Source organism: Saprolegnia parasitica (genome assembly GCF_000151545.1).
Source record: "Saprolegnia parasitica CBS 223.65 unplaced genomic scaffold supercont2.178, whole genome shotgun sequence".
Taxonomy (NCBI): Eukaryota; Oomycota; class Saprolegniomycetes; order Saprolegniales; family Saprolegniaceae; genus Saprolegnia; species Saprolegnia parasitica.
This window is the reverse complement of record NW_012156572.1, coordinates 42564-60094: the sequence shown is the minus strand read 5'-3', so window position 1 is coordinate 60094 and position 17531 is coordinate 42564. Positions and strand designations below refer to the sequence as shown.

The 17531-nt window shown below is 61.2% G+C and overlaps 9 protein-coding genes across 9 annotated transcripts; 5 read left to right on the top strand and 4 right to left on the bottom strand.

Moving 5' to 3' along the window:
* The first annotated feature begins 297 nt into the window (after nt 1-297).
* Nucleotides 298-860, top strand: SPRG_14794 (hypothetical protein). The gene has a single exon (XM_012354726.1). The coding sequence runs from the start codon at nt 317-319 to the stop codon at nt 797-799; it is 483 nt and encodes a 160-aa protein (XP_012210116.1). The 5' UTR covers nt 298-316; the 3' UTR covers nt 800-860.
* SPRG_21462 (hypothetical protein) lies at nt 851-3425 on the bottom strand (the record flags this gene model as incomplete). The annotated part of the gene is made up of 2 exons (XM_012354734.1): nt 851-2084; nt 2131-3425. 2 exons carry the CDS (start codon nt 3423-3425, stop codon nt 851-853), a joined length of 2529 nt encoding a protein of 842 aa, XP_012210124.1.
* A 1554-nt stretch (nt 3426-4979) lies between these two features.
* SPRG_14793 (hypothetical protein) lies at nt 4980-6341 on the top strand (the record flags this gene model as incomplete). The annotated part of the gene is made up of 5 exons (XM_012354725.1): nt 4980-5048; nt 5103-5283; nt 5343-5665; nt 5717-5993; nt 6043-6341. 5 exons carry the CDS (start codon nt 4980-4982, stop codon nt 6339-6341), a joined length of 1149 nt encoding a protein of 382 aa, XP_012210115.1.
* A 489-nt stretch (nt 6342-6830) lies between these two features.
* On the top strand, nt 6831-7835 carry SPRG_14792 (hypothetical protein; the record flags this gene model as incomplete). The annotated part of the gene is made up of 2 exons (XM_012354724.1): nt 6831-7430; nt 7479-7835. Exons 1-2 carry the CDS (start codon nt 6846-6848, stop codon nt 7833-7835), a joined length of 942 nt encoding a protein of 313 aa, XP_012210114.1. The 5' UTR covers nt 6831-6845.
* A 34-nt stretch (nt 7836-7869) lies between these two features.
* SPRG_21461 (hypothetical protein) lies at nt 7870-8956 on the bottom strand (the record flags this gene model as incomplete). Its single annotated transcript, XM_012354733.1, has 6 exons — nt 8771-8956; nt 8592-8720; nt 8423-8545; nt 8250-8369; nt 8083-8202; nt 7870-8030 (listed from the first exon to the last, which is right to left on the bottom strand). The coding sequence occupies exons 1-6, from the start codon at nt 8874-8876 to the stop codon at nt 7870-7872; spliced, it is 759 nt and encodes a 252-aa protein (XP_012210123.1). The 5' UTR covers nt 8877-8956.
* A 331-nt stretch (nt 8957-9287) lies between these two features.
* Nucleotides 9288-9891, top strand: SPRG_14789 (hypothetical protein). The gene is made up of 3 exons (XM_012354723.1): nt 9288-9449; nt 9494-9579; nt 9628-9891. The coding sequence occupies exons 1-3, from the start codon at nt 9323-9325 to the stop codon at nt 9814-9816; spliced, it is 402 nt and encodes a 133-aa protein (XP_012210113.1). The 5' UTR covers nt 9288-9322; the 3' UTR covers nt 9817-9891.
* Nucleotides 9892-9910: 19 nt separating this feature from the next.
* SPRG_14788 (hypothetical protein) lies at nt 9911-10600 on the bottom strand (the record flags this gene model as incomplete). Its single annotated transcript, XM_012354722.1, has 1 exon — nt 9911-10600. One exon carries the CDS (start codon nt 10598-10600, stop codon nt 9911-9913), a length of 690 nt encoding a protein of 229 aa, XP_012210112.1.
* A 507-nt stretch (nt 10601-11107) lies between these two features.
* On the top strand, nt 11108-15229 carry SPRG_14787 (hypothetical protein; the record flags this gene model as incomplete). Its single annotated transcript, XM_012354721.1, has 14 exons — nt 11108-11995; nt 12055-12285; nt 12328-12373; nt 12421-12597; nt 12643-12872; nt 12917-13033; nt 13082-13373; nt 13421-13685; nt 13735-13892; nt 13943-14221; nt 14293-14426; nt 14477-14572; nt 14621-14827; nt 14873-15229. The coding sequence occupies exons 1-14, from the start codon at nt 11117-11119 to the stop codon at nt 15227-15229; spliced, it is 3468 nt and encodes a 1155-aa protein (XP_012210111.1). The 5' UTR covers nt 11108-11116.
* A 102-nt stretch (nt 15230-15331) lies between these two features.
* On the bottom strand, nt 15332-15701 carry SPRG_14786 (hypothetical protein; the record flags this gene model as incomplete). The annotated part of the gene is made up of 2 exons (XM_012354720.1): nt 15332-15448; nt 15501-15701. 2 exons carry the CDS (start codon nt 15699-15701, stop codon nt 15332-15334), a joined length of 318 nt encoding a protein of 105 aa, XP_012210110.1.
* Nucleotides 15702-17531: the final 1830 nt, after the last annotated feature.

Sequence of the window (17531 nt, the reverse complement as noted above, 5' to 3'; positions counted from 1 at the left end):
GCGGTGCTCTGCCAAGGCATCAATGAGCGTGGCTGGAGCAGGCTAGACGTCATCGACGTGGTTGCTGGGCGAGACGCCACAGGACTTGGCATGTCTAAGCAGTAGTCGTACATTGTAGGCAGCACGCCATGGAGCGACGAAGCCGTCTGCACCTGAAGCTCGCGTGCAAAGAGCTCGCGGTGTCGTTCATGGAGGCGCTTCTCGTGTCGAGATGCGCGATGCCAAATGCATTGCGTGTACCAGTGCGCGCGTGCCACGTTCGCATTATCCGGATAATAATGGGGCAAGCACCGGAAACGGGAATAGTCGAAGAACCATGAACACGAACGTGAAGCGGCTGCGGAAGGAACTCGCGGAGCTGCGCAAGCACCCGGAGGCCGACATGGTGCTCTTCCCGCTCGAGGAGTCGATCGTCGAGTGGAAGGCCTTCATCAAGGGCCCGGCGGATACGCCATTCGAGGGCCGCGTCTTCGAGCTCGCGATCGCGACGACGCCCATGTATCCCATGGAGCCGCCCAAGATGAAGTTTGTCACCAAGATTTTCCACCCGAACGTGCACTTCCAGGACGGTAGCATCTGCCTCGACATCCTCAAGCGCGAGTGGTCGCCGGCCTGGACGCTGCGCGCAGCCTGTCTTGCTGTCACGTCGCTCCTCTCGGACCCGGCGGCCGACTCGCCGCTCAACTGCGACGCGGGCAACATGATCCGCGCCGGCGACCTCATGGCCTATAACGCAATGGCCGCCATGTACACGACCGAGTTTGGCCTGCCCGCGCTGCCGGCGTCGCCGCTCTCGTAGCAGAAAGAAGTCGCCCATGACAAATACGAGCTTAATTTTCTTACAACTGAACTACTTGGGCACATTCACAGAAGGCGGTGGCGTCTTGGGCTTGGAAGCTTGCGGCGGCGGCGTCTTTCCCGACGGACCTGGCGAGGCGGACGCGGGCGGCGTCTTGGGCGTCCGCTTCACGGGTGGCTTCGCTCGCTTGGACGCCGCGTTGGCACCCATCTCTGACTGCGACAACGTCCGCTTCAACGACTTGCCGCCACTGTCCTTGGGCGACGTGCTCGGGCTCTTCTTGGCCGACGACGACCCGCTGAGGAGACCGCTAAAGTCCGTCGTTGTGTCGAGACCGTCGTGCAGATCCCCGTCGCCGTCCATGAGATCCATCCCAAAGAGGTCTGGCGAGTCGGCCGTCAGGTCGTTGAGGCCGCTATCCACCGAGAGGCGTCCCGATGCGTTCGACGGTCGCTGGCCGCCGGGGGCCGGTCGTGCGTTCGGGTTGTTGCTCGGCGGGCCGTTCGGCGGCCGGTTCTGCTGTTGCTGGCCCGGGAACGAGTTTTGCGGGAACGACTGGGACCGCTGCAGCTGCTGCTGCTGTTGGTGCTGCTGCTGCTGCTGGTGCTGCTGGTGCTGTTGTTGCTGGTGCTGCTGGTGCTGCTGCTGTTGTTGTTGTTGTTGTTGTGTGTAATTGGGGCGGTTGCCTTGGTTGTTGAAGCCCATGCCCGCGTTGTTGTTGTTGTTGTTCGGGTTGTTGTTGCCTTGCTGCTGCTGCTGCTGCGGGTTGTTGGGGTTGCCTTGGTTGGCCTGCGACGGGCCGCCGTTGGGCATCTGCGGGCTCCGGCCGTTCATATTGCCGGGGTGCTGCATCTGGCCCGCGTGCTGCTGCTGCTGCATGCGCTGGTGCATTTGCATCTGCTGCTGCATTTGCATCTGCTGCTGCGGGTTGCGCGGCGCGTTCGGGTTGGGCGGCGTCGACGTCGGCGGCGAGTGGTTGGGCGGGCCGTTCGTCATGTTGCCCATCGAGAGGCTACGCTGCGGCGGCATGCCCGGCGCGTTCATGAGCGCAGCCGGGTTGCTCGGACTGGTCGACTGTGACGCGTTCATACCCGACTTGGCCGCGCGCGCACCCATCGTGACAGCGAGCTGCTGGAGCCGCTGCTTGAGCGTCGCAAAGTTGCCGTACACCTCGCGCCCCGACGCCGTGCGGTACAGCGAGTCTTCGAGCCGACGGGCCATGTCGGGCAGACGCCGAATCCACTCGGCGGGCGCGTCCGGCTTGCGCTGCTGCAGCAAACTCACGCTACAATAAGCCATGAGCAATTTGACAGCCTATGCCAGCGACGTACATCTTGGCAATCATCTTGCGGCGAAGCGGCACGTCGTTCTCCGACTGCCATACGGTCGCCTTCCCAGGCGTCGCCACCGCCATTTGGCCGGGCGGCGGCTGCTGAGGACGGCCCACGACCGCCGGCGACGGCATCGATGGTGGCACGACATTGGGCGTCGACGACGAAGGCGGCTGCGACGGCGACGGACGCGTCTCCATCATCATGCCACCGGGCGGCGGCGAGCCCTGCGGTGGCCGGTACGACGGCATACCACCCGGCGGCATGCCGGGGTTCATGCCACCCGGATGGAAGTTCCCGGGCGGCGCGCCATGCGGCATCCGGCCCGAGTTGGCGAGGCACTGGTGCTGCGTCACGCGGAGCACATCTTGCGGCGGCGGGATCAAGTCGGGCTGAGCTGCAAGCACGCTCTTGAGCTTTGCGAGTTCTTGGTCGTAGTCCGTGGGGTAGCTAATCGGCATACCGCCACGGCCCATCGTCGGCGCGGCCGGCGGCGGGTTCATGAGGCCACTGTTTGTGCGCTGGAGCGTGTGGTGCTGCGCGTACGGCGGTCGCGGCTGGCCCGGGCCGGCGTTGTACCCGCCATACATGGACGACTGCGGCGGCCCGCCCGCGTTCGGAGGCATCATCATGCCGTTGCTGCTGTAGCGCGGGTTCATGTAGTTGTTCATGTTCGGGTGGCCTTGGTTGTGCGGCGGTTGGTTGCCGCCGTGCATGCCGGGGATGCCGGGTCGATTGCCGCCGGCCGGCTGGTCCGTCATGAGCAGCGTCGAGAGGAGCGACTCCGTGTTGTTGCTTTCTGATAATCGGTTGGGCGGCGGCTTGTTGGCTTGCTGCGGACCGCGGTTCATGGTCGGGTCGTCCTTCCGTGTGTTGTTCTGCATACTATGAGGCGCGTTGGGACCGTGGCCACCGCCGTTGTTGTTGTTGTTGAGGCCGCCCATCGGCGGCTTGTCCATGCCGTGCGACGGCTTGTTCTTGTCGTCGTCGGGCTTCTTGTTGGGCAGGTCGTTGTCAAAGAAGCTGCCAATGTCGTCGCTCTCGTTGAACGCATCGTTGTCGCGGCCGCGGAGGTCGCCGGGCGGGCCCGAGCCGGACGCTCTATTGTTCATGCCGAACGGCATCGATCCATTGAGGCTCGGCATACCGGTCGGCGTGCCGACGCTAAAGGGCATGCCCGACGGCGAGTCCAGGCCCGTGCCGCCCATGGTGGGCATGCCATTGCCGCCCAGCGGGAACTCGTCGAAGCCGCCCAAGAGGTCGCTTTCAAAGTCCATGCCATTGAACGAGTCCATCTTCGTCGTCGGTCGTACGTAGTCTATCACCGGGTCGTCGGAGCTTCGGGATGGACTTATGTGTTACGACACTCCTCTCTCCCGCTGCTTTGCAGTTTAGAGGCTGTGGAGTTAAATATAAAATAAAACACTTGCATGCCGCTTTGGTGCGAGGAATCAAGTCTCGCAGGTTTGCCGTCCCGACCACGTGTTCCGACGCGGCCTTGCACGGCCCGCGACGAACGCGCTCCTCGACGCGCCAGCGCTCCGAGAGAGCGTTCGCATCGCGCAGCCCGAGGTGGTGGGTCGCCGCCGCCACCAGCTCTCGGTCCCCTTGACGAGACGTCGCTGCCGCCCGGCGCGTGGCTACTTGCGCGGCCCTGGTCCCGTCATGGGATGTGCGAGGGTATCCAGTCTTGCAGGTTTCTCGGCGCCACAAATGCAACGTATACAAAGCGCAAGTCATAAAATACATCCGTGGCCGGGAGGCGGCAATTTGAAATGAACCCGAGCCCTTGTCCTGACTCGACAACTTTTTTTAAACGCAGGTTCAAGTTTTCCACCCCACGTATACAAACAGCAAGGTCGATGGGGCGTGTTTTTTGCATTGCTCACAGGTTTTTTATTCCGCGCGACAGATGGGTGGCTACTCGGATTTTAATCGACCTCGCCGCGCATTCAATACAAATGCCAAGCTATTAAATAAACGGCCACGTCGAGAACGAAACCCCTAATCCACTAGAAATTCGAATCGTCGAGAGTTTTGGCCAATCGCCAGCGCGCGCCTTGGCGCCGCCCATGCGAGGGAAAAAGGCAGCGTCCGGATACCGTGCCACGTCGCCGGACGCGCCGCCACGAGATGGCCACGGGCGCTTGGTAAGCTTGTCAGCATGGACCCTCGCCGCGTGGGCAGGCTCGAATCAGGCTGCTTCTGAGAAGCCACTTCGCATGCAATCTGCACTTGGCTCCAGTCTCCTCAGCCTCCTCAGATGCGACCTGCAGCCTCGCAGAACGAGGTTCAGTGGCCACGCCCTGGACTCCTGGACTGCAACCATCCTCAACGTCGCCTCCGAGAGGCGCGGAGAGGTGGACGTGATGGCGTGAGTCGTCGTCACGAGGATGGGCAGCGCACGATCTTGCTATCCAGTTGAACCAGACAGGACCAGACCGACGAGGGTGTCGACGACGGTATCTTTGGGTCGTGGGTCGTATAGCGTCGTGCATGCGCCCACTATGTCCAGAGCTATTGGAGTCGCAAGTTGGTCCTGGATATATCCATGCGCCGAGCGTCAAGGGTGCGGGACCGCGTCAATGACCTCTCGCTTGGCGCTCGAGTGGTGCCATCAGCTGTGCCATCGGCGCGCGTGCGACAGACGCCCTTTGAATAAAACCCGCACGAGCCACTCTTCGCGCGCGTGTCTCGGTCGTTGCCGTGCGTTGACTGAGTGCCACGGTGCTTGCAAGGGTACCTAAATTGCGTACCCTGGCCTCCGCCAGCGTGGCCCGCGCCAGCACATCCGGATATCACGGGGCAGCGTATCCGGAGATCGGCCAGCGGTGGCCAAGAGCAGCGCGATGGCGATCACGTTCCGCAATGTCTACCACGAGACGGCCGACATGCGACGGTCCTCGGCGAAGCGCAAGGTAGTAGTAGTACATACTACATGGCACCCAAGACGCCTCCTCACCTGTGCATAGAAGTCGCGCGGAGCCAAGGCGCGGCGAAAGCGCCAGCGCGTCGACGAGACGGCGGAGCCTGTCTGCGCCGAGGACGCAGCCCGCGCACAAGAGGCCATCGAGCAGCAAGCGCAACTTGAGAGCGAGATGGCCGATGCAGGCCTTGCAGGCATGTTTCCGCTGAGCTTTGGCTCGTCCAAAAGTACGTATTTCGATCCCGACGGTATCCAACGGCTATGCTGACAGCTCTGGTTGTGGTAGAAATCGAAGCGCGCCAACTCAAAGCCGCAGTCCACGTCAAGTTTGACGACCTCGGGAACGAGACAGCCGTCGAGCACAAGCCAACGGTCCTTGAGAAACGTCCGCGCGACGAAGACGATGAGGACGACGACGACGATGACAACAACGCCGCTGCCGACAACAACGACGTTGATGGCGACGGCCAAGCCGCTGCGATGGCGCCGACATCAACGGGCATGGCAGCAGACATGGACCCGAGCCTCGAAAAGTACTGGGCACAACGCTACGCGCTCTTTACAAAGTTCGACGAGGGCATCCGCCTCGACCACGAGGGCTGGTTCTCGGTACCTAGATGCTCTCTTGCTACCTGTTGCAGAAGTAAGACAGCTCCATAGGTGACGCCCGAGGTCATCTCGGAGCACCATGCGATGCGTCTGGCCTGCGACGTTGTTGTCGACGCGTTCACGGGTTGTGGCGGCAACGCGATCCAGCTCGCCAAGACGTGCCGCCACGTCATCGCCATCGACATGGATCCGGCCAAAATTGCCATCGCCCGCCACAACGCCGGCATCTACGGCGTTGCCGATCGCATCGAGTGGCTCATCGGTGACGCGTTCGCCTTGCTGCCGACGCTCCGCGCGGACGCCGTCTTTCTCTCGCCGCCGTGGGGCGGTATTATGTGCAGTGTGTCAACTCAGAGTATCAAGCTCTCAACATGTAGGGCCCGAGTACTTGCACGCCAAGCATTTTGCGCTCGATACGATGCGCATGGGCGACCGCAACGGCATCGACCTCTTCCATCTCGCCGAAACCGTGTCGCCCAACATTGCGTACTTCTTACCGCGCAACACGTGCAAGAAGCAGGCGCGGCTCTTGTCGCCGGACGCGGTCTGCGAATTCGAGCACAACTTTCTCAACAAGAAACTCAAAACGGTCACCTTGTACTTTGGCGACCTCGCGACAAGGCCGACGACGACAAGGATGACGAGTCCGAATTTGTACGATTATAGACGATTATAGACTGCCTTGGCACGGCTGGTTTTGTGTTTTGGGACTCCGGAGCCACGTGAGAAGAGTGACGAGTAGCAAAGCTCCGTCGTACTTGGGCATGAGATGGCATCGTCGGCCCCGCATGAGCAGCAGAGCAAGGCCACGACGTTGCTCCTAGGCGACGATATATGACCGTGGTTCTTACTCTCTGCGTTGTTAAGAAAAAGGCTCCTATCGAGGCTTTTATCGGTCGCTCGCGCACAGCAGAGCACAATAAGAACTATGCTACGTGGCTGGTACCTCTGGCGTCAGGCTCAAAACGCCAAAAAATGGTCAGATGGTACGAGTACCAGAGCCTAAACCGAAGTTTAAAGTACGCCGAAGCGTAATCTCGTCCTTGTCGAGGGAGATGCTAACCGTCTCTCGGTTCAACGAACACACTTATGTTGAAAAAATTACGGTACCGGTGACGAAACTTGGCCGTCGCTTCGATCCTCGCTCGGGATATTTTTTTTGTATCTTGAAGGGACGCGCATGGCCGACGACGAGACCGACCTGCTCTTCAACGTCGCCCTTGAAAAGGGCGAGAAGGGCTTTGGCATCTACTTTTTCGGCAACGCGGCCGGTCGTGTCATTGTTGAGGGCTTTGTCCCGACGCCAGACGGCGGCAGCGGCCCCGCCGAGCTCCTCGGCTGCATCGAGGCCAACGATGTGCTCGAGCGCATCAACGGCGAAGACATCACGACACTGCAAATGGCTGCCGTCGTTGACCGCCTTCGCAATGCGCCGCTCGGTCTCAACGGCCTCACCTTCCGGCGGCGTGTGGCCGACACGAACGCGGCCGCTGGCGACGAGGAGAGCGCGCCGAGCTCGCGGCCGCAAAGGCTACTCGGCGCCCTCAAGGGTGTCTTGCTTGAGAAAGCGCCCGGACCCAAGTCGCCGCAATGGTGGACTGAGTTCCACCGGCTCAAGGCCGCCAACGTCCTTCGCTGGGAGGCCGCGAGCGTCACCGAGTCGGATTTTATTGAAGCCTTGTACGCGGGTAGCGACGACCAGCAAAAGTCCTATTTGCGCCAAGAGTACCCGACGCTACTGTCGCACCACCAAGACCGCTTTACGGTAAGCAACAGCCGATGCTCCTTCGAAACGACGCTATGCACAACGTAGGTTTGGCCGCGACCGGCGCAGGTCTGTCCTGTGACGCCGTACTCCGGGCGCTGTGCGGCGACCAGCATCGCACCGTCGCCGTGTCTCGCGACCTTGGTCGACACGCTGCGCACGTCGCTGGGCTGGACGCGCCACGAGACGTCGGCGTTTCTCGTGTCGCTTCAAGCCACCGCCCACGTGCACTCGGCGGTCGACTACGTGTGTGCCCGCCGCGAAGCGCTCACGCTGCCTCTCTCGGTGGCCTACCCGCGTATTACCCGCGCGGTCTGGAGCACACTGGACGAGGCGGCGCTGCAGCTCCTCGCCCCCGATGACGCGAGCTACATTGCCTCGCTGCCATCGTACGTATGCTCTTGATAGTATACTTTCAAGAAACTATCAAGTTGACACATTAAGTGTCCCACGCCTTTTCGTGCTCGGTTTGCTCGGCAAACCACCGACGCAGCTCGGTGTGGCCATAGCGCGCATGGGCTGCGTCCTCGTCGAGCGTAAAAAAGTCGAGCGACGCCAAGCACGCGACAATGTGCTGGCCAAAGCCACTGGATGCTTCGTCTACAAGCGCATGAGATCGCAATGTAAGTGCGCGCAATCGAGAGAGGGGCACCTCGCTTGGACATATGCAAGAGCAGACGAAGCACCGTTTCTTTGGCGCGCTCGGTCGCGGGCGTGTGTCCCTCGATGGCATCGAGCATCGTCTGCAGTTGGGCAATGGACATACTCGCACCTGGACTGTGTCAGCGACATACTAGCTGTGTACGACGGAGAGCGTACTCTGCATGTTGAGCCAGCATTGCAGCAGTAGGTCGTCGAGCGACGGGCACTGCCGCTGGAAGAGGTCACGGGCCATTGATGGAAGCGTGTCACGACTGAGGAGCTCGGTCGCGTAAAATTCTAGCCACACGATATTTGTTTGGGCCCATGCAGCGAAGACGGTAGAGGCGTACCCCACATGGAGAGGTTCTTGAGGAGGCGGGCGCAGGCGAGCTTCGTGGCCGCGTCGTCGTCCGTGTACCAGCCGAGGTAGATGTCGAGGTTGCTCGGCTCTCCGATCACGTGGTGGTTGGTGTCTAGTACTATGCCATTGACTTGCATGCATCTACCAGCGCCATGTACCATTGACGACGAGGTTGGCGAGCGCAGTGAAGATCGCCGTTGCGCAGGTTCGCGTACAGTCCATGTCGGCGAGCCGCTCGGTGAGGGCCGCGATGCCACCATGCGCCGCGATCTGGTGCTGCAGTGGCGCTACAGTGCAAGCGTGCAGTGAGCTACGAATGGGAGACGATGAAGCGCACTGAAGGCGGCAAGGTTGCCGAGGCGCACGACCGCGGCTTCGACGAGGAGCGAGCCTTCGCACTGATGCAGGATGCGGACAAGCTTCGGGATCGTCTTGGCCTCCATGTCCAGAAGCGTCTCATCTCGAACGACCTCGTCATCGTCGGCCGCGCTCTCTCGGCTGCATGGACGAGCTTCGTCTCGGCCCGTCGCGAGCCACAGGTAGGCGCAGGACGCTGCGGCCAATGCTACGACCAACGTAGCTGCGTCGCGAGATCCCATGCACACTATTTCTATCCAAACAAACCACTGCACCGTCTTTTTCAATCGTACAGTATTTACGTGGCGTGACCCGCGCCAGCTCACGACGCTCAAGAACGGTACGTTCTAGCACCGCCAGGGTCGTTCCTTGTACGCCTCTACTACAAACGAAAGCATAGTGAGCGCTTCAAAGCGCAACGGATGTGCGTGCGTCGGACGCGGACGCGATCTCGGGTGCACACGAAATAGTATAATATATATCATATAGTGTGACAAAGACGGTATCTTGAAGAGGCGTCAGTTGAAAAATCATGCCATCGAACGACGTCCAGCTGCCGCGCATCTGCTTCGACGACGAGTACCGCGTCCGCGTGCTCGAATTGGAGAAGTTTGTGCACACGCAGGAGCTCGAGACCGAATGCAACCAGTTCGTCTCCAGTGCGTTCGCTCCATATGCCGAGCCTTGCCTCACATTTTCGTAGAAATGGAGGACTTCCACAGCACCGTCAAGGGCGTCCTCGAGATCATGGAGGCGCAGGCCAAGCGCATTGAGCTCGAGAAGCTCAAGGTACGCCAAAGGCACCAACAAGCAGGCTGGATACGCGTGGCAACGTAGGCCATTGGCCAGCGCAACCGCGTCGACAACGAGATTGAGAACCGCAACCGGCAAAAGCTCATGCTCGAGGTTCTCATCAAGGAAAAGCAAACCGAGCTCGAGCGCTTCTGCCAGCAGTACATTTCGCTCACCAAGATTGAAGACGAGCAGCAGCAGTTGATCGAGAAGCTCAGCAACAACGAAGCCTAGTCCGCATGGAGACAGCGCCAGAAACAAACATAAAATGAAGCATGTACTAAGAAACAATACCATTAGATTAGATAAGAAATAGAGCCGAGCATCCTCAGCGCACGAGCATGGGACGCGGTGCGTACGCATACAAGACGCGGAGAAAGCTATCGGCGGCAAACGCCGACGTCACGACGACGCGGAGACTTGGGCTCAAGTCCGCGCCGAGGAAGAGTGCATACTCGTCGGCCTTGTCGTAGAGCAGCATGCCTGCCCAGAGCGTCGCGAGGAAGAAGTAGACGACGTCGACGCGCCGGCCACGCAAGTCGACCACGTCGCGCGACCGCCCTTGATCGCCCACGACGCAGGCGACGGTTACCGCCACGTAGTCGGCGCTGGCGACGGACCAGCCCGACGCGCGCACGTGCCGAAAGACAGCCATGTACACGTGCAGCCACGTCACGCAAAAGAAACCGTACACGTCCCAATGCGTGAGGACGACCGCGACGATGGCTGTGGTCGCGGTTGAGACGAGCGTGCTGAGGCCAAGCACGCTGCACGTCGCTTTCGCCATGACGCAGAGCCAGCCAAAGAGCACGGCGCGGACGACGTCGGTGCTGAAGCGCACGAGCAGGCCCGCAGCGCCGAGCGCGGCCAGGTTGCCGACGAGGAGGCTCATGAACGTCATCTCGGATGGGTCCATGGCGCTGCCAGCTGTGAGGTTCATCGCAGCGATGTGGTCGTGGACCTCGTTCAAGTACACGTGGAGGAGCGTGAGGCCGGCGTCGGGCGGAAATCGCGACATTGTGCGAGACAGGAAAAGCAAAAGTGGCATTTGGTGCCGAATTTAAAACGGGTCTGTTGCGCGTTGTTCGTTTGCTTTGCATGATTGCCGATCCAGCGCCACGAGCGAGGTCCATAGCCCATGCCCTCACAGATACAGACAGCAGTATATCTTGGGCCACCGATCGCGACCAAGGACGCTTCATGCACCTTGACGGAGACGCTTGGGACGACGGGGTGGAACCGGACTTTCAATGGCGGAAACGTCAACCAGAGTGACCATCTTGAGTTCCCGCGGCCGACAGGCCTGGTCTGCAGAGCCACTGCAGCTCTTCTTACAGCAGAGTAGAGCATCGCACGCGACGGAAGCGCTGCAAATAACGCCAACCGATGCCACAGTATACGCGCCCGCACATGGACCGTCCCATCTGCCGAATATAGATAAAATAGTGTGCCACAATGTGCAAGATGCCACATTGACTGGAAATACTGTAATGACGACGCTTCAAGATCCTTTCCATTTCACAACGCGGCGACGATGGCCAAGAGCCCGTTCACGGGTCGCGACAGCTACGAGCGCCTCGAGCAGCTCCAGGCGCTGTGCAGTAGCGCGGACGTTGACGCGCTCTTGCTCGTCGGTGGCGCCGACAGCCGCTTCTCACGCGGGTGCTCGGCGGCGCTTCAGTACCTCTTCCTCGGCAAGTCGGGCCAGGAGCTGCTGGGCGAGCAAGTGATTCCGCAGGCCTTCGAGACGCTCGAAGACGTCGTCTTGGTCGTGACGCGCCACTCAGCCGACATCTTTTACCCGCTTGACAGCGACAGCGCCACGTTCCTCTTGCCGCTCATCGCGTGCTGGCGCAACCTCACCGAGCACGTCGCGCCCGACGACGTGCCGCAAGACGACCGCGAGCTCATCAAGATCCGGTCCTTCCGCGATATGGTCGCACCGTACAAGCGGCTCGGCGTGCCCATGGGGTCGTTCGACAGCATGGCGATCGAGCGCTGGCCGCTCGTCCAAGCGTTCGGCTTGGAGAACGACGGGATCGCATCGGCCACGGCGGTCGGGTTCTTCACGATGCAACACGTCGCCGTCGACATCGAGACGGCGCTTTTTGCGCGCATGCTACTACTCGACAACTACTACGCTCGACGCCTCGTGCTCGAGGCGACGCCAGCCCTGCGCCTCCACTACGAGAGCGCGCTCACGAAGCTCGACCACGCGTCTCACGCGTCCGAGCGCCACGCCAAGTCCGAGCTCGACTGGGGCGACGACGTCATTAGCTATTACGAGTTTGGGACGATCCGGCACGCGGCGCGCGGCTTGTCGCCGGCCAAGGCCCGCGGTGCGCGCGTGCTCTTTGGGACGCGGACGCTCTTGCCCGAGACGGCGTCCAACGAGACGCTGCCCGACCACGCGGTACCTCGTCTTCTCCACAGCCATCAAAACAATGACGCGCCTACGTCATATGTGCGTAGGGCGTCGAGGGGTTCAGTGCCACGCACCTGTTGTGGACGGCCGAAGAGCCGCTCTCGGGCCTGCGCGTGGCCCGGACGTACATGCTCGGCACGGGCCGCGTCGCCGCGCGCGTCATCGACAAGGACGCGCTCGTGCACCCGTGTTTCGAGAAGCTGGATCGATACGACGACATGCGCGACAATGGACAGGATGTCCGCTTCGTCCTGGCGCTCTACGAAGCCGTGCTGCAGGTGGCGGCGTCGTCGCATGCAACACCCTCACGGAGAGCGTAGGCGCACGCGGAAGCGATCGATGCGTTTGTAGTCGAGGCCAAGTCGCGTACGTGCTGGGTCCACCTCGGACATGGTGGCCAATGGCTGCGGTAGAGGCGGCTGTTAGCAGCAGCAGCGTGCGCGCGACCGCACTCACGGCGCTGCGCCGACTCGTGGCGCCATTGGAAGCAACGTATGATTTGCCAGCAGCATACCTCGAGACGCATTTCCAAGTCACGCTCGAGTGCTTGGATGCGTGCGGCGAGCCAGTCACTGAGACGACGGTCGCCAGTACGACCCATGTCTGTCGCTAGACGTGTTGACGGGGCTGCGTAGAGTGGAGCCAATGGTACTTGACAACGTCGCTGTCGCACGTGCCGAGTCAGTGTGCCAAGATGCAGCCGCTCGGGTCGCTCGTGGTCGGCGACACGCTCCTTCTGCAGAAGCCGACGAGGACGCATCTGGTCGTGACGCGCGGCTTTGAGTACATCAAGACGTGGACGCAAGCGGGCAAGGAAGCCGATTTCGCGAGCCACCTCGATGACGCGTTGGCGTCCGAGCACATGGTGGGTGCACGTCTCTTTCTTTTGTGGAGATTATTGTCGATTAGCTCGTCGACACGTTGCGTCTTGGCAAGGAGCTCGGCGACGCCATTCCCAAGGCGCTCCTGCTCGTGCAGTGCCCGCACTTGCCGCTCCTCCGCGGCGTGCTCAAGACATATACGAGCGTACAGTGTGACGCGCGCGGTGTCAATGTGACTCCATGCCGCGAGTAGGGGCTTGTGTTCCAGAGCGCCAATTGCAACCCGATCGTGATCTCGTTTGCCAACGACGTCGCGTCACTCCAAGTGCTCTCGACGCCGGACGACGCGCTCCTCCTCCTTCTCATCGAGTTTCGGGACCGCCAGACGAACCCTGTGCGCGCGAGCTTCCCACTCACGCTGCTCGGGTCCAGCATCGCACTGCCGCTCGTCGCCAACTCGCGCATGCAAGCGGACGTGATGCGCCTCTTGGACACGTGGAAAGCATCGCTTTTGCGACTCGACATCCCCTTCCACCGTCCCCACGGTACGACTCAAGAGACTAGAATGCACAAGTTGTCCTTTGTCATGTAGACAACAGCCGTGGGGAGAAGGACGTGCCAACGCACTTTATGCCGGGTATTCAGCGCGTCCTCGGGCTCGATGCCGATGCGGCGACAAAGCAGCGTCTCTTTCCGCACTGGTACATTTCGAAAGCGGTCGCGCAAGTCTCGAGCTGGGCCAAGCCCAAGACGACATCCAAGCTACTGATTCCCATCTCGGTCTTCCTTGGCGTCCCCGGTAGCGACGTGCATGCGCTGTCCATGGCGCTTGCCGACATCTCGGGCGCCACGAACGCGTACGTCCTTGGATCGAGCAATTTGCAGCAATAAGAACGGAGCGCGTAGGTGGCATCACGTGGTTGTGGACGTGCGGCTGGGCGACCAGCAATCCCTCGAGCGGACTGCCGTGCAACAATTGCATGCGTCGGTTGCCACGGCGGTCGGTGCGATCGCGGCGCAGTCGTCGTGGGACCTCCGTCCCCGCATCCTTCTCACCGTCATCGGTACCGTGTCAAGATGACACACACACGTCTGTGCTAAGGCGTCGTCGCAGGGTATGTGGATTGCATGACGGTGGCGGCGGCCATCAAGATGCCACCAGCGCACTGGGCGCTTCCGACCAAGCTGAGCACGCTCACGTGCTGTCTCTCGGGCGCAGCGCTTCTCCAGCCAACGACGGCCAACCCGCTCCCGAAGCTCTGGGATCAGCTCACGGCGGGCTTTGCGACGTACGTCGTGCTGAGCCACACGGCCGAGCTCTCGCGCACGGCGCTCCACCGGCTCCGCACGCGCATCGACGCGGCCAACCCGTTCGCAGACGTGTTTTGCCCCGGTCGACTGTCTTTGAAGGCGACGTCACCGCGCTCTTGGCGCTCGATGCGTTTGATGTGACCGAGCGCCAAGCGTACCGCGACCGCCATTTTCCAAACTGGATCGCGTCGCCCGAGACGTACTCGGTCGCATCGACTGCTGGCCACGCGGTGGGCTTTCGCATTGGCGCCGCCATCGACCGCGCCCGGTTCCTAGCGTGCGTGCAGGTTGTCACGTCGTGTGATCATCGACTTGATAAGTTGATACGTTTTGGTAGCACGGACTGACGCCGCACGCGACGCTCAAGTCGATCGAGCCCTCGAGTGCGCTCAAGGCGGCGCCGGCAGAGCTCACGGGTCTTCGCTTGGCGCAGGTGTCGTTCGTTCGTACTACACTGTCGTGCGCTCATGGCAGCGCCTAGTCGTTGGCCATGCACAAGGTGGCGCAGTCGTTGAAGGCGCAATCGCCGGCCATTGCCGCCGAGCAGGTCGCTGCGCTCACAGCGGATTGCGGCGCCGTGTGGTCGATCGAGGCGACACTGACATTTGCGGACGACAGCGCGCACGGGTACCAGTACCTCAACAGCGGTGTCAAGGCGACGCTCAAGCCCACGGCCGCCCCTTCCGCGGTAAGCCATGAGATCGGAGGCGCGCTACGACGTATATGTCGCTAGGCGACGTGCTCGGTTGTCTTTACAGGCGTCCAACTGAATGCGTCGGCGCTTAAGACGCTGCTGCTGGCGTGCTGCCCGACCAAGTACGAGCCCGTGCGGCCGCTTCAAAGTGGCGTGTCGCTCGTCGAGAAGCGCCAGATCCAAGCCGACCATGTGCACGACCCACTTCCGGACGGCTACGTCTTTGATGGCACGTACTATTACGACTACTTTGGCGGCCAGTACGAGTTCCACCCGGCCATCGACAGCTTTGTGCAAGCGTACGTCGCGTCCAAGAAGGACGTGGCGACACGCCAAACCAACGAGCTCGAGCAGGACCGCCGGCGCTTTGAGGAGCTCACGGAACGGATCGTATGAGCAGCGGCAATGTCAGCGCCATTAGCTGTTGTGTTATATATGTGCATCTACCATTGCCGCATCCGCGCATGTTGTGTTGATACAGATAAAAGGCGCGCCGGCTTACTCTTCGACGAGGCGCGGGCGCTCGCCGATTTCGACCTTTTCGTACGCGACGGGGCCGGCGTGGGCGTCGTGGTGGCCGTGGCCATGACCATGGTCCCACGGATGCTCCCAGCCCTACAAAGATTCGGCGCTGAGCCATGCATACGTGCAGAGATCGATGGCGTACCAAGACGACGGCGCCGTCTTCCTTGGCGCGGTAGAAGATCCAGAGCCACGTAAGCGTGCCAAAGGCCGTGCCGAGCGCCTTGTGCACCGGGTCGACGTGGAAGTGCATGCCATGCGGGTAGCTGCCGTGGCCATGGCCATGCGAGGCCATCGAGCGGGCATGGGCGGCGCGGAGGAGCGGCGACGTCACACGGTTCCACATCTTGCAGCAGACGAACAACCAGTCAATTGACACCGCAAGCCACAGTCCGTCCAAAAAGTCGAATTTTAGCCAATCCGCTGCCGCATTTATTCGGACGCCGCCGGATACGACCGGCCACAACGAAGGCCACAGCGCCGGGCCCGACCTCCTGCAGCGTCCTCGCCGGGCATACGACATGGGCGCCGTGGCCATCATGACCCGATGCTGCCGCTGGCACAAGGTGCGTGGGCGAGGATGGTACAGGAGTCGCAGATCGAAGGCCTCGCGTCAGTAGCACACTGCGTACTCTGCTCGTTGACGTCAACGGCAAGTTAGCCAGCGATGGGACCTGCTGGGGTGGAAGCAATCGCATCGCCATGGCAAGTGCCAATCTCCAGCCAGCACAGTAGCAGAAGAAGAGCCATAACACAGATTTTCTCTAAAGCTCTTTGGACATATCGGGTAACCAAGACAACGACAATGCACCTCTCGACACGGCCATGCTGTTGCGAAACTCCCACCAGACGCAAGCAGGGTACCGGAGCTCCGATTCGACCCAGCCTAACGTCAATCAACACTCGTCCAAACGTTGTTTTGATTCACTTTCTGTTTACTGTCCTATCCTACTTCGACTACAAGATTGCGTAGTCGTCTCGAATCCAAGGGCCGTCCGTGTCGATGTACGCCGGAGGCTGCGCTTCATAGTTCGGATCCAAGTACGCGCAGGGCGCTACCTCTTCATGGACCATGTCTTCGTCGTCGTCGTCATCACCATATGCCATGCGGTCTTGCTCCAGGCCGATCAAGAGCTGGACGTTGTACTCGAGTTTCGCCACTTGCTTGTCGTTGGCATGGTCCTTGGCGGCCATCGCAGCACGAGTTGCAATTCGCTTCCATCGTGCCGCAGTCAAGAGCGCGTGTATCTGGAGGTCCTTGGATTCGCAGTCGGCGTGACTCATGCCGAGCTGCTCGTTGAGGATCATCTTCTGAGAGACCAAGGTGCGGTTGGTGGCGATGGAGGCGTCGTACAGTGCTTGGAGCTGGTCGAGGGCGACGGTGGTCGCAGAGGCGTGCTGCTCGATGGCCGTGCACTGCGCTTGCAGCTGCTGTACTTGGTCGTTCTTGGATACGTCCGAGGCAGCCGTAGCGCTCTCGAGCTGCTTCTCGAGGATCTTGGCGGTCGTCACGAGCTCGGCGATCTGCTCGTCTTTGGCAGCCACGAGAATGTTGTGGTCCAGTTGCAGCGCCTTGAGGTCCGCGCCAAGACGACCGACCTCCGACTCCTGGACGGACTTGAGGTGGCAGATCATGTCAAAGTGCTGCATGGACCGGGTTTCGTAAAACTTGCGCTCGGCCGTCGCCGTCGCGAGGCTCGTCTCAAGATCGAGGATACGAGTTTGGCGGGCGTTGGACTCGGTCGTCACCGCCGCCAGTTGAGCTTCCAGCGCAGCGATGCGCGATTCCTGCTGCGTGGTGGCAGGCAATGATCGAGGCAATGGCGTTGCTGGGACTGGACGCGTCTCGGTGGCGCGCGTACAGGCGTGCGAGGTGTCGGTGCGGCGGCTTGGCGAGGCGCCCGAGCAGTTGGTGGCGCTCCTTGGGTGGTTCGCGTTGGCACGGCCGGCCGGGTGCGGGCGCGCGGCGGCACCGTGGTGCGCGTCACGGGAGTCAACGTGGCCTTGGAGGCGACGTTGGTGGAGCTGTTCCAGCGGGGCTTGGTCATCGTTGTCATTGTTGTCGTCGGGTGTCTGCAAATTGGAGAATGAGCTCGAGATGCCTTGCAGCTTTCTGCTTGTGAAGGCGCATGGATTTGCTTTTACAACTTGTTTTTACTTGTAGAAGCGAATGGAT